Source organism: Spermophilus citellus (genome assembly GCF_964194105.1).
Source record: "Spermophilus citellus genome assembly, chromosome: 3".
Lineage (NCBI taxonomy): Eukaryota > Metazoa > Chordata > Mammalia > Rodentia > Sciuridae > Spermophilus > Spermophilus citellus.
Window position 1 is genome coordinate 216,693,423 of NC_138184.1, and position 20,587 is coordinate 216,714,009.

At 38.6% G+C, this 20,587-nt stretch overlaps 1 protein-coding gene across 4 annotated transcripts in view; it reads left to right on the forward strand.

Annotated features, from left to right (window-relative positions):
- The first annotated feature begins 4,489 nt into the window (after positions 1 to 4,489).
- Positions 4,490 to 20,587, forward strand: part of LOC308644389 (putative RNA-binding protein Luc7-like 2) — an 82,343-nt gene continuing 66,245 nt past the window's right edge. Inside the window, exons 1-2 of one of the 4 annotated variants that reach the window (XM_081285437.1) lie at positions 4,490 to 5,323; positions 19,095 to 19,165. In XM_081285437.1, coding sequence (XP_081141563.1) covers positions 19,108 to 19,165 — 58 coding nt within the window. In that variant the 5' untranslated portion in view covers positions 4,490 to 5,323; positions 19,095 to 19,107. Of the gene's footprint in view, positions 5,324 to 16,283; positions 16,351 to 19,094; positions 19,166 to 20,587 lie in introns of those variants that run through there. The other 3 variants (XM_081285439.1, XM_081285440.1, XM_081285438.1) reach the window with 3 other exon arrangements.

The following is a 20,587-nucleotide window of genomic DNA, read 5'->3' on the forward strand; positions in this document are numbered from 1 at the left end:
AAAAACTTAACACCCCAAAAAATAAATAAATAAATAACCCAATCAGTAAATGGGCTAAGGAACTGAACAGACACTTCACAGAAAAATACAACTGATCAACAAAAAACGAAAAAGTGTTGAACATCTCTATCAGAGAAATGAAAATCAAAACTACACAAAGATTTCATCTCACTCCTGTTAGAATGAAAATCATCAAGAATACAGGTTATCAATCAATGTTGGTGAGGATGTGGTGAAAAAGGTCCACTCATACATTGCTGATGGCTACAAACTGGTGCAACCACTATGGAAAGCAGTATGGAGATTTCTCAGAAAACTGGGAATGGAACCACCATTTGACCCAGCTATCCCACTCCTTGGTTTTTACCCAAAGGACTTAAAATCAGCATACTATAATGATGCAGCCACAATAATGTTTATAAGCAGCTCAATTCACAATAGCTAGATTGTGGGACCAATGTAGGTGTCCCTCAATGGATGAATGGATAAAGAAAATGTGGTATATATACTCAATGGAATATCACTCAGCTTTAAAGAAGAGTAAAATTTTGGCATATGCAAGTAAATGGTTGGAGTTGGAGAATATCATGCTAAGTGACATAAGTTAATCCACAAAACCAAAGGCCGAATGTTTTCTCTAATATGTGGATGCTATTAGATGGTGGGGGCACTAGGGAAGAATAGTGTTACCTTAGATTTGGTGGAGGGAAGTGATGGGAGATGAGGGGAGGAGATGTGGGGACAGGAAAGATAGTAGGATGAAACAGACATTATTACTATATGTATATATGTGACTGCATGACCAATATGATTCTGCAATAATGTACACTCAGAAAAAGGAGAAATTATATCCTATCTAATATGACATATCAAAGTGCATAACTGCATTCTACTGTCATGTATAACTAAAACAAAAAAAATTTAAAAAGAAATATATATAAGGGGGTTTGAACTGGACATGGTGGCACGTGCCAGTAACACCAGCTATTTGGGAGGTTTTAGCAGGAGGACTGAAAGTTTTCGGCACAGACATATCAAATGTTATGGATTAAATAATTTGCTCAGGCCATTTCTGTCCAAACACAGTATAATAAAACAGCTTTTCTAGGGGGCTGGGATGTGGCTAGCATGGGCAGGACCCGGGTTCGATTCTCAGCACCCAATAAAAATAAAGGCATTGTGTTGTGTCCATCTACACCTAAGAAATATTTTTAAAAAAGAGTAAAATTAAAAAAAAAAAAAGCTTTTCTTTCCCCCACTCTTTTTGCTGTGTGAAGATTGAACCCAGGGCATGCCTATAATCCTAGCAACAAGGGAGGCTGAGGTTAGAGGATCATATATTTGATGCCAGCTTAAGCAAATTTGTGAGACCCTATCTCAAAATAAAAAAATGAGAAAGTACTCCTGGGTTAAATCCCTAGTATGGGGCAGGCGGAGAATAGCTCAACTAAGTGTTAGAAAGAATTGATTTTGGAACACAGACTGTATTAGCAGTGAACTTTCTATACTGTCTGGGTCCTGGGACTAGGGAAGGCTGAGGTTTTGGCAGGACAATGCCTTCCTCTGGTTTTGGATGTGATACAGGCTTTATCATATTCCTTTACTTTGCTGTTTCTTTTACCCCCCGCCCCCGGCCAACATCAACATCTCCCTCACTGGATTTTCACATGCTCAAGGCTCTTCCTTTTAAAAATAACTATTCTGTCTTTATCGCAAATGGTTTTTTAATTAAAATTTTCAAAAATTGTCTTGGTGGCATAGGGGATTGAACCAGTAGGGCTTTACCACTGAGCTACATCCCCAGTCCTTTATTTTTTTACGTTCACTTATATATTAATTTATTTTGGTATAGGGATTGAACTCAGGGGCACTGGACAACTGAGTCACATCCCCAGCCCTATTTTGTATTTTATTTAGAGACAAGGTCTCCCTGAGTTGCTTAGTGCCTCGTTTTTGCTGAGGCTGGCTTTGAACTTACGATCCTCCTGCCTCAGGCTCCCTGAGCATATGCCACCATGCCTGGTTTTTATGTTTGAGACACGAGTTGCCTAGGCTTGCCTGGAACTGGGAATCGTTGTGCTTCAACCTCTGACATAGCTGGGATTATATGGGTGACACTGAGTTTGGCTTATTTTAACTTTTTTCAGCTACTACCACCTTCTGCAGTTCCTTATCACAAATAAACTGAATGAATATGTTCAGTGGATGTTTTGTCACTAAGCCACATCCCTACTTCTTATTTTTTGAGACAGGTTCTCACTAAGTGGCATAGGATCTCACTAAGTTGCTAAGGCTGATTTTAGTAATCCTCTGCCTCAGCCTCCCAAATTGCTGAGATTTTAGGTTTCCACTATTACACCTGGCCACTGGCTACCGTATGGGAAGACGGTAACTGGGGATTTTACTAGGCGCACTTATCCACTGAGCTACATCCCAGCCCTTTGTATATTTTATTAGAGACAGGGTCTCACTTAGTTGCTCGGGGCCTCAAAAAGTTTCTGAGGATGGGTCTGAACTCTTGATTTTCCTGCCTCAGTCTCCTGAAACATTGGGATTACAGTCATGCCCCACCACACCTGATACATCCCTAGCCTTTTTTGACAGGGCCTCACTAATTTGCTGAGGCTGGTGTGGAACTTGCAATTCTCCCGTCTCAGCATCCAGAGTTGCATTTGCCACTGTGTCCAGCAAAATATGAGTAAAACGTGAATATAAATGATTAAATGCTTCAGTTTGCTTCAGTTAAAAGTGTGTGAGCTGGGGATGGAACTCAGTTGTAGTGCTTGGTAGCATGCACAATGCCCTGGATTCTATTCCTAACAAAAATAAAGACAGTAAATGCCAAACTATTTTAAAAACCCAACTATGCTGTTTATACTAAATACATCTAAAATGTAAGCCAAGAAGGTTAATGTAAAATGTAATCAGAAAGATAGAAAGTAGATAAATAAAATTTCTTCACTGAAACATAATTTTTCAAGATGAGCATGGTGGCCCAAGGCTTTAATCCCAGCTACACTGGAGGGTAAGGCAGGAAGATTACAAGTTCAAGGTTAGCCTAGGCAAATCAGGGAGACCCTGTGTCCCCCCCCAAAAAAAATTAAATAAAGTAAAAAGAGCTGGATGCCATAATACAATGTCTGTACTCCCCCTGAAAGCTAGAGTGGCGGAAGCAAGATCAGAAATTCGAGGCAAGCATCACTGTCTTAGCAAGGCCCTCCGCAACTCACTGAGACCGATTCAAAACAAAGAAAAAGGGCTGGGGATGTGGCTCAGTGGATAAGTGCCCTTGGGTTCAATCCCTAGTATGGCAAAATAAAATAAATTATTCTTTTTATTTTTGGTACTGGGAAATTGAATGCAGAGGCACTTTACCACTGAGCTAGTGAGACAGGGTCTTGCTAAATTGCTGAGGCTGCCCACAAACTTGCCAACCTCTTGCCACAGCCTCTTCAGTCACTGGTATTACAAGCATGTACCATCATGGGCGGCTCAACATTTTGGTGTACTTTCTCAATACTAGTGTTTCTCACAGTAATGTTTAATAGTGCATCCCTCTAGGACATTAATTTGTACATTTTTCACTTTTCAAAGGATAATGACAGTTCTAGTATTTGGATTGGTTTAGAATTTGAAGTTTTCTAACTAGAGAGAAATTTTTTGTCAATTACTAAAGATGACTCTAAAACTTTTATTGGCCTATTATACAATTAAAGGGATCTTGGGACTGTGCTTGCTATTTCATGTTATTTTTTAATTGATAATGCATTAACCAGAAATTATACGTCCCAAGGCGATGCATGTACAATTATAGGGAAACAATATTAATGTCTCAAAGAATTTTACCAAAGGTTTTAAAAACACCAGGCAAAAGGTCTAGTTTAGGTATTTCCCGTTGGCTCATTTTGTTCTCAGAACAATATTGCAAGACTTGTGTAGTTATATCCATTCGACATGCAAGATTAAGAAATCATTTGCTGAGCCGGGCGTGGTGGTGATGCCTGTATTCCCAGCGGTTCGGGAGGCTGAGGCAGGAGGATCCCAGGTTGGAAGCCAGCCTCACCAATTTAGCGAGAATGTAAGCAACCTAGCGAGAGCCTGTCTTAAAATAAAAAATGGGTAGGGATGTGGCTCAGTGCTTAAACACCCTTGGGGTCAATCGCAGGTACAAGGGAAAAAAAAGTAAAAGGTCAGAGCAGGGCAACAGGAAACCGTGGAGCCCCGGGTTTTCCCGTGGTCACAGTCGCTGACTCGCCGGTTCTGTAAGATCGCCTCCTCATAAATTCTCAGGACACAGGTTAATTTTTATAGCTTCAAATATAGCCTACGAGTTGCCCGCTTGATCCGACTGGGTAGGAGAGCCGGTTTCCCGGGGTACTGACTTCAGGCTACTTTTCTGAACCTGACATGTCCCAGCTGGGGGCACAGATGTGGGACAGTGACCCAGTGTCTGCAGTCCCGTGGAAGAAAGGCCGCGTCCACTCAGTTCGGGCTGGGCCCTGGAACTGGGATTATTCATCAGGAACACGCCCACGCTAGCTGTTAGGACAGGGAGTCTCTGTCAAACTGGTGGGCACGGTCTCTACTTACTTCGTTGGGCTAACCACTGGCACATTTTGCTAATTGGGGTCTGGCCCGCCAGCACCGCCCCTAGACTCACTGCAGCTGTGAGGTCCGGGTTTGGCGCCTCGGGGCAGATCCGGCTGGAGAGTCGGTTAAAGTACCAGAGTCTCGCGAGATCTAGAGGGAGAGGAGGGGGCAGTGCTCGTGCACGCGCCCGCGAGCCGTTAGGGTGGAACCCTCGCCCCGGGCCGGGCGGGCGGAGCGAAGACAGTTGGACGCCAGTTGGTGGAGCGCCGCGGGAAACGACTCAGCGCGAGGAACGTGCGCGCTCCCGTCGCGACGACGGTGGCGGCGAGCGGCGTCACAGCTTGGAGGGGGGGTTTGACGGCTTCTGGCGGGTGGCGGTGTTGGAGGCGAGAGCTTGCTTAGCCCGTGTCGCGTCTGTTCCTGGAACCGGACGGAGAGTGAGGGCACGAGGGTCTCTTTCGGGAGCTGCTGTCTTCCACGTACACGTCGTCGTGAGGAGCGCAGCCCGGACTCTCCCGCGACCCCTCCGGCTCTCCTTCCGCACGCCTCGAGGCGGCGGCTGCGGCGGCCACCAAGACAGCATCGCACCTCCCCCACCCCTTCCCCTCATCCCCCGCCCGAAAGGGCCTGTCTGCGCCCCACCCCCGCCCGTCCGTCCGCTACGCCGCCGCCATGTCGGCGCAGGCCCAGATGCGCGCGATGCTGGACCAGTTGATGGGCACCTCCAGGGACGGTAAGTGTCTGCCAGAGCCCTGGGGGTGGGGGAGGGGATGGGGCCGACGACGGGAAGGGGTCCGAGGGCGCACCTGGGCGCGCGCGTGTGGCTGAGTAAGGGGCTCCCAGATTGGTAACACGAGGTCCCAGGCTCCCTTCCCATCCAATCAGGGCTTGGCAGGCGGGCTTGGGGGGCGGTGACCATGCGGATTGGCGGGAATTGCTGCCAATGGGACTAGGCGGGGCCTGGGGGCAGAAAGGAGAGTTTGTGCTTTTAATGTTGACTTGGCTGGGATGGGAGAGCCCACGTCTCTCTTGCGTAGTCGGGCGGCCCGTTTTGTTGCTGATTAGGTACCTGCGGGCTAAAGCCCCCGCTCCCGATCTAGTTCCTTAACCCAGAGCCTTGGGTCGTCCCTCGTCGCGGTCCTCCAGAGTCCAGAGAGAATCAACCCGCCCCTCCCCCCGCCCCGGGCGAAGGAAAACCTTACCCCGACCCAGAGATGCACCATCCATCCCCACAGAATCAACCATTTTTATGGAAAATCTGACCCAAACCATGGTTTCTTGAAGTGGGTGTGTTTGGCCCCATTTTGTGAAAGAAAAAGTGTTATGGCCTGTTTTTCCGAGAGACCTCCATTTTGTTAGACAATTTAATAGAGGCTTTGTTCAGTAAATATTGACAAATCTTGCATGCGCCCCAAATAGGACCATTTTGGAAATTTGATGCCCAGTGAAGCAGAATCGAGGGAAACAAAGAGATTTTTAGGCACTTAGGTTAGAATCCGTACAGAAAGCAACTACGTGCTGAATTATCTTTTGTCATAGCGAATTTCTAAGTCAAACGAAGAAATCTGTTGCTTTTTTGTTGATAATAATTAGTAATATACTCTTTCAAATTCAGCTTAAATTCACGACAACGTAGAGGAAAGGTCTAGTTGAGTACTTTCTTAAAAACCGAAAATCCTTGTTTTTATATGTTGATTGTTTTGGCAAATAGTTTCTTAGCCATTTAAATGCTTTTTTCTTGAGAAGTTATTCACGTTGCTTGACTTAGGAGAAAAGGCCCTTGAATTTAGTTTATGATAGTTGCTCTTATGATTTACTTGAGTGATTTGCAGCAAAATACGTGATTAGGAAAAAAAAAACTTCATTGCATTAAAATATTTTTAGCAATGCATATTTAGAATGGCATTTCAGCGTTAACGGTTCAGTGTTAATAAAAACCCATACTGGGAACTTTTCTTCATAGAACATTAGGATAAACAGGTATAGATGACAAACTGTGGTTGTATAGAGAGAAGGGAAAGATTGGGAAGAAAATAGGTTTATTTGTGTAGTAAACTCTTGAAAATTAATGTTAAATAAAAATGCCATTGGAGAAACTTAACTGTTATCATTTTCCATGCATAGATAAGAATGGTTATAACTGCAGCATGTCTTTAACATTTCTCTTTTTCTAGCATGAGAGAGGGTATTGGGAAGGGGTTTCATCTAGGATCTTAACTAATACAATCTTTTTAATAAAGTCACAAGACTTACTTTATGTGATCCTTTTAATCCCTGACAGATACCATTTTGGTATTTTCTGCATAGATTAGATTTTCTGATATTACTGGCAAGATAATAGTTGGATCAAGGTAACCATCACCTGAGAAATTTCTGAACTAGGCAGCTCATCTAGTATTGCAAAGTTAGAGTAACACATACATACGTGCATGTTATTGGATGTGTAGTCCCAGCAGAAAACTGGATTTCTTAAAATCCATTCTGCTTTGTATACAAATAAATTTATATTATGTGTCTGTCACTGGACTTTTTTTTGTTTTGTTTTTGCCTCCAGACTTAGAGGATTTATGAATGAATTTATGTCTACGAGTCCACAATAATATTTAACTGAAATAACAGGACTTTCACTGCTATATTGGGTCAGAAGTAAGAAATATACCACTTTCAAGGAAAATAATTTTTTTTAATATATCCAAATTTTTTATGTATTTGATATAATCAGAAATTATTTTCCTTCTAACTAGATATTTAGTGAATTTTACACATTTGATATAATTCAGGATATTTAAATAATTAGATTTTTTTTTTTTTAGCAGTCAACTGCAAGTTATCCAGGGATAGGGGAACATGGAGACATCACTGAATAACATCATGTAATTTGAAACCATATAATGAGAAGTCTTGTATTAGACACACAAACTGTTTCTGGGGAATTATTTGGGTATATTTGGAAGTGGAAATGGGGATCCAGGAGGTGGGAAAGAGATGGAAAAGATAGGAGGGCATTTAAGGCAGCTTGGTCCTATTTTTTTTTTAAAACCCCAGAGACTGACTATGAAGCAGCCATTTTCTTTTTTGGTTAGTGAGGCTCAGGTAGCCATGATCCCCCTCAATCTTCAGTGTCCCATCCATGAAAACAGCTGAAGTGGCACCGGAGTCCTGGGGCTCTGGAAAAATGTTAGTTTCCCTTCCAAAATATTTCTTCCCTCTCCCCTTCCCAACAGAGTTTTTAATCCCTTTTAAAATTCCTTGGAGATTTAAGTCTGTGAGTTAAATGTACCTTATCTTGAATTACTTAAATGAATTAATCATTTAGATTACCTAAACTTCACTGGAATCCTCAGGAATAGGAATTTTGGTGTCAGGGAAATGGAGAGGTAATTTTTGGATCACTGGGCACTTCAAGAAAGGACAGTCCTGGGTGAGTGTGGAAGTGGGGGGCTTTGAACAATTAGTGGGCAGCATGATGGTGCTGGGAGGCTGGGCAGGGGGATGACCAGGAGGTGGGAGAGGAATGCCTAATGGAGGTGGGAGGGCCAAAGACAAACTTTGCCTTCTTTGCAATTTTGCCTAGGGCCCTGGTGGTGGCAACCGCCTGTGTGCCACTGAAAATCGTGCCGATGCCTGGCATACTGCATAAATGGAAGCAGGGTACCGCGTGAGTTGAAACATTGGTCACACTATATAAAGTTTGTATATGTGAATCAGTGTAACTCATACCCATGTAACTGGGGGTCTGACTGTATTTGGATTTTTCTGATAAGGCATCATGGGCTAAGAAAAAGAGCACTGAGCTGAGACTCAGGAGACCTGGTCTCTAATTGTAACCTTGGGTAAGTCACTTAACCTTTTTTGCCTCAAGTTAAATCTGTAATTTGTTCTATGGGAAACCAAATATTTTCCTGTTAACCTCAGAAAAGTAAATACATTTATTAAAGTTTTTAAGAAGGGAGGACCATAAGTAGATAATAATTATTAGTATATTTTTTCATCCCAGGTTTAAGAGTCAATACATTTTGTGAATACCTTTCTGTTTTAGTTATTAGCATTAATAGGAAGGAGACAGATATTCCATTTGGTAGCAGGGCGGAGCCACAAAGGAAAACCCAAGAAACAGTTTGAGAATTGTCTGCGTAACAGTTGGAGAAACCCTGTGCCCTCGTACAGAATTTTTACCATGGTAATTTTTACTGGATTGAATCACTTGTAAGGGATCCCTTAGCAGCTAACATATAGTTTGATTAATACATTTCTGGTTCTGATCACTGAAAGATCTGAGAAGATGCAGGGAATAGGAATTAAACAGGGTGTGAGAGTGTGAATTTAGATTACATCCTAAATTTAGAAATTAGATAGGTTACAGAGGATAATTTGTTCTGAGGGTTCCAGATCTCTTAGTTGCATTAAATGGGAGCAGAGTTCATCTCTTCAAACAGACCAGGAGTGAAAGTACGCCCTCAAAATAACCTGTAGATTGAGTACGTAGACTTTAATAGACTTCTTTGGCATCATGTGTTGTCCATGACTAGGGATTGATTGCATTTGGCAAGTTAAAGCTTTCAGATAATTTTAGCTATTTTTGGTGTTAATCTTACTAAACTGTATGATACCCTTCCTTGGTTAATAGAAGATATTAATTGTGATAGTCTTCACTAGTTATATTTATGTTATAGTTTATACAATATGAAATTGAAAAGATACTCATCTTAGGGGATACCCAGGAAGATACAATTCAGGAAGTAATTTACCTACTTCTAACATGTTAATTATATCTAACTTTATCATCTGTAGGACAATATAACATGACTGCCTTTCTGCAAAATCAGTAAATCAGAGATTGAAGTAGTGTTTTTTCCAGTGGATTTTCTTCTTTATAAAATCATCTTTAACCTGTGTTTCTTGACTTGTCATGAACATTGAATACATTTTTCTCTTAATTTTCCTTCATTAATGTAATGAGCCATATTTATTTCTTGGTCAGCTATAAGTCATTCTTTTATTCCACTTGGATCATTCATTTTAAGTGAAGGAGGCGTAGCCTTTAATGTACAAGCACACATTTTTTACATAATGGGTACATGTTATCCTAGATCTTGTAAATTATTTAACATAAAACCTTTGGCAGTGGAGCCCAGTGGTGCATGCCTGTAATCCTAGCAGCTAAGGGGCCGAGGCAGAAGGATCAGGAGTTCAAAGCCAGCCCCAGCAAAAGTGAGGCACTAAGCAACTCAGAGAGACCCTGTCTCTAAATAAAATAGGGCTGGGGATGTGGCTCAGTGGTCGAGTGGCTCTGAGTTCAACCCCCGTATCCCCCCAGAAAACAAATGTTTAGCAAACCTAAGGCTAAATAGTAGTGTCTCTGAATTTCTATAACTTTGACTTCATGGTTCCAGGCATATCCATAACATTAAAGCTCTTTTAGCACCCGTATAGTGAGTCAGTTAAATTTTTCCCCTCACTTTGAATTTTGAACTCTAATATTTTTATCTATAGAGCAGCCCAGAAAACAGTAGAAATATTACCTCATAGAACCCTGTGTTATCCTTGGATTTTCTACAGTTGTTTAGTTCTCTAGTAAGCCTATATTTTGAGTCATTATTTCAGGTAAAAAAATAAATTGAAACAAAATATTTATCTTTGTATAAGCTATAAGCAGGAAGTAAATGCTTTGATCTAGTTTAGATGTGATGTCGTGAAGAAAAGAGCAGTGAGCTGCAAGTTCAAGACAGGGAATTCAAAGGCAAGTAGGTGACATGGGTCAAGGTCAGGTTTATTGAGTCAGTGTTTAGTCAGTGAAGCTTCAAGTTGCAAAAGGTTCAGTCAAGCAGAGGGACTGAGAAGATAGGTATCTTGAAAGTGAGGAACGGTAAGTCTGAGCAAGACTAGATAGTGAGCCAGATGCATCTCAAGAATGGGATTCCAGAAAGGTGCTTGGAATGGACTGAATCCTTAAAGCCGAATGCTATATTAATATTTCTTGAAGAAATATAAATAGTTCTATCCAACTTAAATCAGTTTACCAAGAAATTGTAGACTGAGAAGATGAAGGAAGTTGAAACATCTTGTTGGTAATGGAATTAGGGAATAAAAAAGAATAAACTTATAGAAATCTTGTAGCTTCAGCACCTGCAGAAAATTGATTGTCTTTTGGTTTAAATTCTCATGTATTAGAAGCTCTTAGGGCAGAAATTAGAAGGCATGGCCAAATAGATGAATTTTAAAAGATTGAGGATATAGAGAAAAGTAGTTTATAAGAACTCTGAAATGGTCTACAGATTAATGTTTTAACTGAATATGACTTTGAAAGGTCAAAGACATCAGAAAGGAATATGTAGTTTAGTCATCTGAATAAATGTTATAGTATGCTATTTAACATTGGTCAGAGAAAGGAATTTTTAAAACTTTTCTAAAAAACACTCACTCAATATTGATCCATATGTTCTAATTTAGTTGTGAACCATGTACAACTGATGTTTGACCTATTTGATTCAACGTGAAAAGAATTAACCAGCTGCCCTTGCTGAATCTTTTGTCATGCCTTCTGAATATGGTAAATCGTTTTGCTTTTTATTTTCTTGAGACCTCAGATTTCTGCACACTTATTTTCTCTTTTAGAGTTAAATTTTGCAAGGCTTTGCTTTCCATTAGAAGAAGTCAGATATTTATTGGATAGTTTATATTGCATACCTAGTTCTATATGTATTCTACCCTAAGGATAGTTTGCACTATATATCCTTTTCAGTGCTTGAGAGTATGTTTTAGATAAGGGGCTGATTCTATGACTCCCTGCTGTTTGTAAATAAAGTTTTATTGCAACACAGTTCATGCCCATTCATATACATATAGCCTATGACAGCTTTGCTTTACAGCAATCCAGTTGAATAGTTGGCAGTAGTCATATGGCAGGCAAGCCTAGAATATTTACTATCTGGTCTTTTATAATAAAGCTTTTTTTTTTTTGTGGTACCAGGAATTGAACCCAGGGCATGTAACCACTGGGCCATATTCCCAGCTCTTTTTTTTTTTTTTTTTTTTTTTTAAAGAGAGAGAGAGAGAGAATTTTTTAATATTTATTTTTTTTTAGTTTTTGGCGGACACAACATCTTTGTATGTGGTGCTGAGGATCGAACCCGGGCCGCACGCATGCCAGGCGAGCGCGCTACCGCTTGAGCCACATCCCCAGCCCCCAGCTCTTTTTTTTTTTAAGAGTATTTTTTATTTTGAGGCAGGGCTTCCTTAAGGAAGTTTAGGGCCTCACTAAATGGCTGAGGTTGACCTTGAATTTGACATCTTCCTGCCTCAGCCTCCTGAGCAGCTGGGATTATAGGAGTGTACCACTGCTATAATAGTTAAAGCTGTAATAAAACTTTTTAGTCACTGTTGTTGGTTACTGTGGTCCCCAGACTAGATCCCTTAACATAACTTATGAAGTTATTAGAAATTCAAATTTGGGGGCCTATACACTGACTCAGAAATTCTGGATACAGAGGCAAGAAGATCACAAGTTTGAGACTCAACAATTTAACAATACCCTGTTTCCAAAAATAAAAAAGGATTGGGGATGTAGTTCAGTGGTAGAATGCTCCCAGCTCAATCCCCAGTATCCAGGAAAGACAGAGAGGGAGGGAGGGAGGGAGGGAAAGAGAAAGAGAGAAGCCTAAGTGGTTCTAATGCATATTAAAAGTTTGAGAAGCCCTGTTCTAGGTAAATATTTCCCAAATGTTGGTTATGCATCACTCTTACTATTTTGTATTGTTTTCTATTTATTTAATGTTCTTTCTTTGCAATTCACTCTCTAAAATTTCAAGTTAATTTATAATGAAGCTTAAAAACTACCCTAAAAATAATTTACAGTGAAAACAAATGGTATGTTATAGACATATAGGTAGACTCCATTGTCATTTAAGTGTTTCCTGGGCTAAAAATTAGAATTTTTTGCTGGACAGGGTGGTACATGCCTGTAATCCCACAGACTCGGGAAGCTAAGGCAGGAGATGCAAGTCTCTGCAATTTAGCAAGACCCTGTCTCCAGAAGGGATAATTGGTGGGAGAGGTGGTGCACGTCTATAATCCCAGTGATTTAGGAGGAGGAGGCTGAGGCAGGAGGATCCCAAGATCAAAGTTAGCCTCAGCAAACAGCAAGGTGCTGAGCAACTCAGGGAGATCCTGTCTCTAAATAAAATACGAAAAGGGGTTGGGGATGTGGCTCAGTGGTTGAGTGCCCCTGAGTTCAATCCCCAGTGCCCACCCCCACTTGAATAAATAAATAATTACGGGTATAGCTTGGTGGCAAAGTACTCAGTATTGCAAAAAAGAAAGAGGAAGAAAAAATAATTTATGAGGTTTATTAAATACATACTGTTGCCAAATAGAAACGTCTTTCCAGACTTAATCATGATATTTATAATGTGGATGAACTTGTTCATAAAACACAAAATAATCTTTCTAGTTATTTGTGAGAGAGGAAACTGTTGAGCTATTGATCCCATAAATAGAAAATATTGGCTGGAAATACAAACCTATGAGATAAAGAGAGATCTAGGAGACTCTAGAGAAGAGGTCCTTTTTTCTTTTGTGGTGTTGGGGATTGGGCCCAGGGCCTTGTGCATGTGAGGCAAGTGCTCTATCAACTGAGCTATATCCCCAGTCCCAGAGGTCCTTCTTGACCTCCAGGGTGAAATTACCTCATTTAGCTTAATTGCTAGTTCCACATGGGAGTATGAAAAGAACCCTAGAGTAGGAACTGCATTATGGACATGGGGAACAGTGCAGGACAAAACAGTTGATTCATCTCAGAGTCTACAAATCGTGTATTAATTAGTATTGTGAGAAATTTCTGTGTTATACTTTAATTTGCCTCATGGTATTAGAGTGAGTACTTTTCCACGGTGGTATTTTATATATTGATTGTAGTTCTTAGGAGTAGAGTAATTATTAATAGCAGTGGACACTTCCCTTAGTATACCCAAGTTGCTGAGTTATTTTAGTCATCTCTTTCCTTTTCTTTAGGAATTATGGATGTATTTGCTTCTATTTCCTTTTTGGTTCTATAATAAAATAATCCTAGAGGGCACAAAAATCTAATGAGGAGTAGAGATTTACACATAAACAGTTATGTTTATTTTCAGATGACACATTCTGTGATATTGGTTATAGGTATCTGATTTCGGGCTGGGGATGTAGCTCAAGTGGTAGCGCGCTCGCCTGGCATGCGTGCGGCCCGGGTTCGATCCTCAGCACCACATACCAACAAAGATGTTGTGACTGCCGAGAACTAAAAAATAAATATTAAAAAATTCTCTCTCTCTCCTCTCTCTCTCTCTCTTTAAAAAAAAACAGGTATCTGATTTTGAAAAAAGTACTTTACAAAGTACAAATGACAGATACCTACATGAATAAACAGATTTTGCTTTGACTATTTCTGTTAGATTTAAAAAAGTGAATAAAGCATTACAAATGAAGTCCCTTATGTTCCCCTTTATGGTCTCATTCCTTTCCAGAGGAAATACTTGTTGTGAAATTGGTGTGTATCCAGTGCGACACAGTATTTCTGCTGTGTTGTTTTTCTAGTCTTAAGGTTCACGTCTCCTTCATGGCCATCTGTTTTTCATTTTGACTTCCTTTATCATTAGGTTGTCTGTTATCTATGTCTTTTTGATATTTACATTTCTTTTCTCTTATTTCTTTGTTGGTTTTAGATTTGGGGATGCTTTTGTTGGTTTTTATAGCTGTAACCAACCAATGAGGACTTGTCTTTTTTTAATAGATAAGCCAGCCAATCACTTTTTCTTTGATTCTTTTCAGCTATTTCTTCGTAGCCAAAGATAGCTTTCATTACTTCTAATTTTGTGTATAGAAAATTCTGGATGATAGAAGGCACCCGATATCCAGAGTGCGAGTGTTACTGTATCAGAATTGCAGCTCTGTAAGTAAGTATCAAAATATAAAATTTAGCAGGCTGCAACTTTTTATTACATATATTTAAAATTTTGTATAATCTACTTTTATAACTTAATTATAACTTAATTCCTAAAGTTGCTGAAAAGCAACTTTTTAGGTTTTTGTAGTGTCTCTCATATCTAAGAATAGAAATATGCTGTTAGCCTTCCTAAAGCAACTCTTACTCTTAACTCTTTCTCCACCTCCAGTATGAAGACATTGATCTCTGCTAGCTGCCAAGATTTTCCTTGTATAATGACAGAAGACAGATTTGGGCTGGGATGAAATTATATCTTGGAATATAGCTATATTAATATTTCTATTCTCACGTTTCTGTCATTACCATTCTGTTCTTAAAGATCCTTTTTCTCCTACCAAGACTGCTTCCCAGTCTCATTCTTTTATAAATGTTGTTACATGAATTAAATTTTCATAGGTGGGTGGGCTAGATTTCAAAATGTTAGTCTTTAACCGTATCCATCAAGAATGAACTTGTTTTGGAATTTTTTTTTAAAGTGGAAATTAAAATTTTTTTGAACTTATCGTGGGGATTAAGGTGGGATAATGTTAGTACCTATTTGTAATTACAAATCGTGAATCAAAGGATTAAGAGGGATTGTCTTTCTGAGCTTATAGTAGTACCCCTTGGGTTTGCAATTTTCTGGAGGAAAGGAAAGCTGCTACTGCTACTCAGTTGAACTTTATAAGTTCAAAAAGAAATGATATTATAGTTGGAAGGCAGACTGTTAAAACTTTTTTCTTTATGTCTGAAAAGTATAACATATCAAGCCATGTTAAATGTTTTCAAAGCATCTTTGATTATATTATGTTAAGATACAGCAATGAGTTCTTTTATATATATTGAATCCTATACTTAGAACTGCTTAAATATGCAGTGGGTGTAACAGTATATTTTTTAACAAGGAAACAAAGTTAATTTTAATAAAAGGATTTGTGTAAGTGAATTCTAAAGGAACAACAAAGGTAGGTGGGAAAAGTTAGAGTTGGTGAGAAAGTGTGAGGAGAGTGCAAAAGTAATGAGATTGGTTCCTGAGTATAGTAGTCACCATGCAGCAGTAGTCGCCTGCATTTACCTTGGCTCCACATGAAGACACAGAGTTTACTTGTGTACTTCTTAGGGTCACTTCTGCCCTGGAGTAGACTAGAAACTGGCCATTGGTCTCTATGTAGTTCCCATATGATCTTGTGGACACTGCAGATTATATTGGATGAAATGAAATGATAGAGAGAAGGGACTTGGGGATTCAAAGAGTTGGGGAAACAAAGTAGCTTTAAATTTTCAATTTTATCACTTCTCTTTCTAGCTCTAGCTTTCCTGTCACAGAGGGTTATGGATCTTATGTCAGAGAGAAGGGACCTGGCCTGTCCCAAGCCAGTGGTGACATATGACAAGTCTATCTGTGGGAGGGCTTTGTTTGCCACACTAGAAAATGTGGGAGGGCTTCTCCCTTCCTGCTCCCATTTATAGACGTGGGGATGCATCCATTACTTTGTGCTGTTGCCTTTTCTCTTCCCTCTTTGTTTTCCCTAAGCTGAGCTCTAAGCTAAATTCTGTACCAAAAAAAAAAAAAAAAAAAAAAAAGGATTGCTTTTATAAATTGCTTGCCATTAATGCCTGATAATATCCAGTAAGATAGGAGTCTGCATACCATTAAATATGTCAAATATTACAAACTTTAAGGTTCTTTTGAAATTATACTAAACTCAGTTCACTTTTGCTTAGCCTTCACAGTTGTTGATCACATAGCATGGTCATCCACTCACAGCTTAAAAAAATACAGGGAGCATCGGACAGAATGGGTAAAGTAAAATTTTGATGTTTTTAAAATAGCACATAAATCTATGAAAGTTGATTTGGTTTATTGTTTGGGAGGGAAAAGGTGGGTGGGACTGGTGGGGAAGGGGTGGGTATTGGGATAATAGCATGCACCGTGTACAATGTGAGACATCACATAGGCTGAGGTTTAAGTAGGTATTCCTACTAAAACTTAAATATAAGTCAGTTTCAGAAAAGGCAGGACCATAAAAGGCAGTGTTGGGAATTATAATGTGGTTACTTTGACCTCCAGATAGAGTATAGTTTGGACAGGTGCTCTCTATCTAGAGTGGCCAGTCTGTATTCCCTGAGTGAAATCAACTGCTTCAGTCCACCTTGGTCTCTGTTACATTAGTGAAGGACCTGGAGACGACCAATATGCATTCTAGTTTTTATTGTAAACCTATGACTTGGATGATCTCAAATCAGGATTATAGTTTATGACACCCGTGAAGGGGTTAGCAAAAGGGAAATAAGTGAATTGTAATTTTGAAGATAGTTTTGTGGTAGGAAGTATTAATAGGACTTTCGGTGTTTCGAATGGAAAACTGTTCACGTGCCAAAGTTCTAAATCAAATTTATAATTTGAAAAACTTGGCATTGTAGTTACATACAAAGCCTACTGAATTATTGTGGTGGTTATAGGGCAGAAAAGACCTCCATGTGCTTATAGACAGTCTTGTTGACTCAAATAACTTGACCTAATTTTTGCTCCATTATTAAAAAAAAAAATTAGAGGGCATCAAATTTTACCCCCAAAATGTTGTTCTGGCCCTGACTTTGCTATTTTCCTACATGAAGCTCTTTGCCAACACCAGATTTTGTTTACTTGCTATTCACCAAACCTTCATGCCTCTGTAAGCTTTGTCAAAAATATTAGTCCAGTGTGGAATGCTCTTTCTTCTTTCCTTTGCTCTAAGTCCTGTTCATCTTTCAAATATTGGCTTCTACTTAATGCATGAAGCCTTTTCAACCTTATTATGTCTTTGTTGCTCATTCTAGTCTTAAAATTTTTTTAAATGTATCTCACCTTTGAAACACCCATTTGGCACTTGAACCAAGCTACCTGTGTTATTGTTATTTATATGTCCTATTCTCTAGCAAAATGATGGGTAGGGTGCTTGTCTTAGCTGTTTGTCTTAAGCTCTTGTCTAGCATGGAGGCCTAGTGTCACTTAGGTTGATTCTGTGATTTGGATCTAATATCAGTGTGCCAAGGCACTTTATTCCCATTTATGTATTATTTTTTTAATATATTAGAGGAAAATTATTGGGAAAATTGGCTTACACAATTTAGATTATTTTCATATGACTATATGCCCAGAAAACTGAAAGATGAAGTACATCAAACTTATAAAATTATTTTCTTATGTTATAAGGAGATTTGGTTTATATTTGTCCTTTTTTAAATTATTATTATTATTTTTTAATGGGCGCTGTTTTTACCTAGTTTTCTTTTTGAAAAACATGGTTTGGGCCAGATACTATGACAGAAATCAAAATTACCAGTATTTTTATTTTAAAAATTCTTTGTTGATTTCGTTAAATTATGCTTTCATTGCATAAGCCCAGATAAATTGTTAAATACAGCATGGTTATGTAGCAAAATTGTTTAAAAAATCTTAGCCTTAAAAGTCCTTTAAACAGAACTTTAAAAATATCAGTAAACAGATCCTTACTTGCTAGTTGTTCTTGGTATTTCTGTATTTTGATTTATTAGGAGTTTTATGATTTTTTTGTTTTAGAGATTTCTATAATGACTAATATTTGATAACTGTATCTGTTGTGTTTGCTACAACACATCATTTGCTATCAAATGATTATGGAGCACCCATTCATTTGCAGTGAGGATTTATTTTAAAATGCTTTTTGGCATTTAAAAAGATTGATTTTTTTTTTTTTTTTTTTTTTTTAAGCTCACAAGGGCTACCACTTGCTATATTCGTATTTGGAATTGTTGATATTTTATCTGCTAGAGTATCTTTAGGGAACATATATCTTATTATTAGATTTAATGTGATTTCTTATGCAAAAACAGTCACTGTGCTAGAAGAAATGTTTGATTAGTAATACTTTGGTGAATGTTAATTTTATTCTAGGCCTAGCTTATACCCTTGAGCCATAAAATTGAACATAGTACTGAAATGATACTGCTGTTGTATTGCCAAAAAGCTTAGATACTTGTAGCAGGGAGACCCCTAGATATGTAAGGGTTGGGGTTCCTCTCCTTTAAAAAAAATTCATCAACTTTAAAATCATTAACGTAATTAGGGTATAGATTTAAAACAATTTATTTTTCTTAAAAGCCAGGGAGGAAAAAGCCTCTATTTACAGATTTACATTCTAGTGTGTTTATCTTAGTGTCCTTCCAACATGAGCTTTAGGCAGACACTCGCCAATCTTGATAAAATATACTTTTTAGAGACATATTTAAAAAAAAAAAAAAAAAAACAAACCCCGGTTGGCCCAAAGGCCACTTCCAATGTGCAGCCTTGGACTTTTACTTACAGTCAGTCATATTCTTCCACACTTGTGAAGTCAGTATTATTATTAAAAATCAAACAAACAAAAAAACACAAAAGTATAAAACACCCTGATTTTGTTCACTTTTGTTTTCATATACAAGAATCTCTACAGTCAACATGTACTTCTAGATGCTGTATTGAAATTGCTGGCAGAGTCTATTCTATACAAACTGAACAATCTGGCCCCTTGTTTCATTTGTAAAGGTTCAATGTATCTATGCCTGCCTACTTCAATCTGCAAGGGAGTGTCAGAAAGGCCCCGCAATCGCCGAGCCGTGAGTTATCACTAACTTTTCAGATGTGTTAATGAATGTGGAACAAAAGCAGTTGTGTTTAAAAGGAAAAACGGACCATCAAAATAACCTTTATTATAGTAGCAGGCGTGAACACTAAATGGATTATTCCAAATCGTGTCAGAAATAACCTACTAGAAATTAGCCTTTAGAAAACCTACTGTTGAACTGCTCTGAAGCTACTATTTTAACTATAAATTATTATTCTTAAAAATGTGTATACCCTGGTTGCAAATTAGAATGATCTTTAAATCTTTTTAACCACATTAAAACAATTTAAACAAAATCTTACCCCATAGTATTGAATTTAAGTTACGCTCTTCAATATAAGACCATTTGAAGGGATAAAGTTTGAACCCTGTTACTTCACATGTGAAAATACAGAAATTAATTTAAATGATTGAATCACTTCCTAGATGAAAGTGTATGAACTACTCCAGGCATCATGTGAACTACCTAGGTATTTACAGTCTCTTTTAGTACTAACAATTTTTGCTTCAGTAATTCACCAGTAGGTTTTCATTTATCAATGATGATATCAATTTAAGGCTAAAATAAAACACCTACATTTCTTAGGGCTTATCATTCTATATAGAAAGAGGAAACATCTTATGAATTTTTCTTTTATTTTTCCAAAGAGATTCTAAGCCAAAAAAAAAAATGTAACTAACATCTGTATTTTGTTATTAGAGCTAGTTACTTTTCTTTTTTTAGATTCTTTAAAGTTTTGAGTTGATAGCCATAAGCAGGTTGGATGCTTCTGTTGATTAGGAGGTGTATTGTTTTATATGAAGACAGAATGAATTTAAATGTACCCAGTTTGGCAATATATAGCACAGACTACATAAAACTTGGAGGTATGGAACCTTTGGAGGCATTAAAGTTAACATTTCAGTTAGGCAGTGTGCCTTTGTTTGACTGGTGTGTAAGTCCTTCTTCCAGGTTTGTACGCTCTTAAACGCGTTATTCTACCCTCTAACTCCTCCCAGCAGCAAAAGGGAGACACTTCAACTGGAACAAAATAGTGGAAGAAATGGCGTCTGGGGTTCAGTGGGGATTCGCAGTGTGTATGCAATGTTTGCAAGATTACTTTTTATGTTTTTCAATTAATGTAAATAATTACAAAATAAATCAGTGCTTACTGTCAAGAAGGGAACATTGTATACCAGTAGAAAATCTCTTAGTGGGTCTGTTGCAAGTTGCTTAACCTCTTGGAGCCTCAGTTTCCTCACCTGCAATATGAAGGAGTTGGACTTGATAATCTTTAAGGTCCATTCCTGCTCTAAAATCCTATGCTTTTCTGAAGTCCTCTGTTTAACAGAATGCATTGCTTTCCCACTTTGACTATTTGAATTACATGTGCAGTACACACATCGCAACTGCATGTTGTCTAAAGTAGTTTTT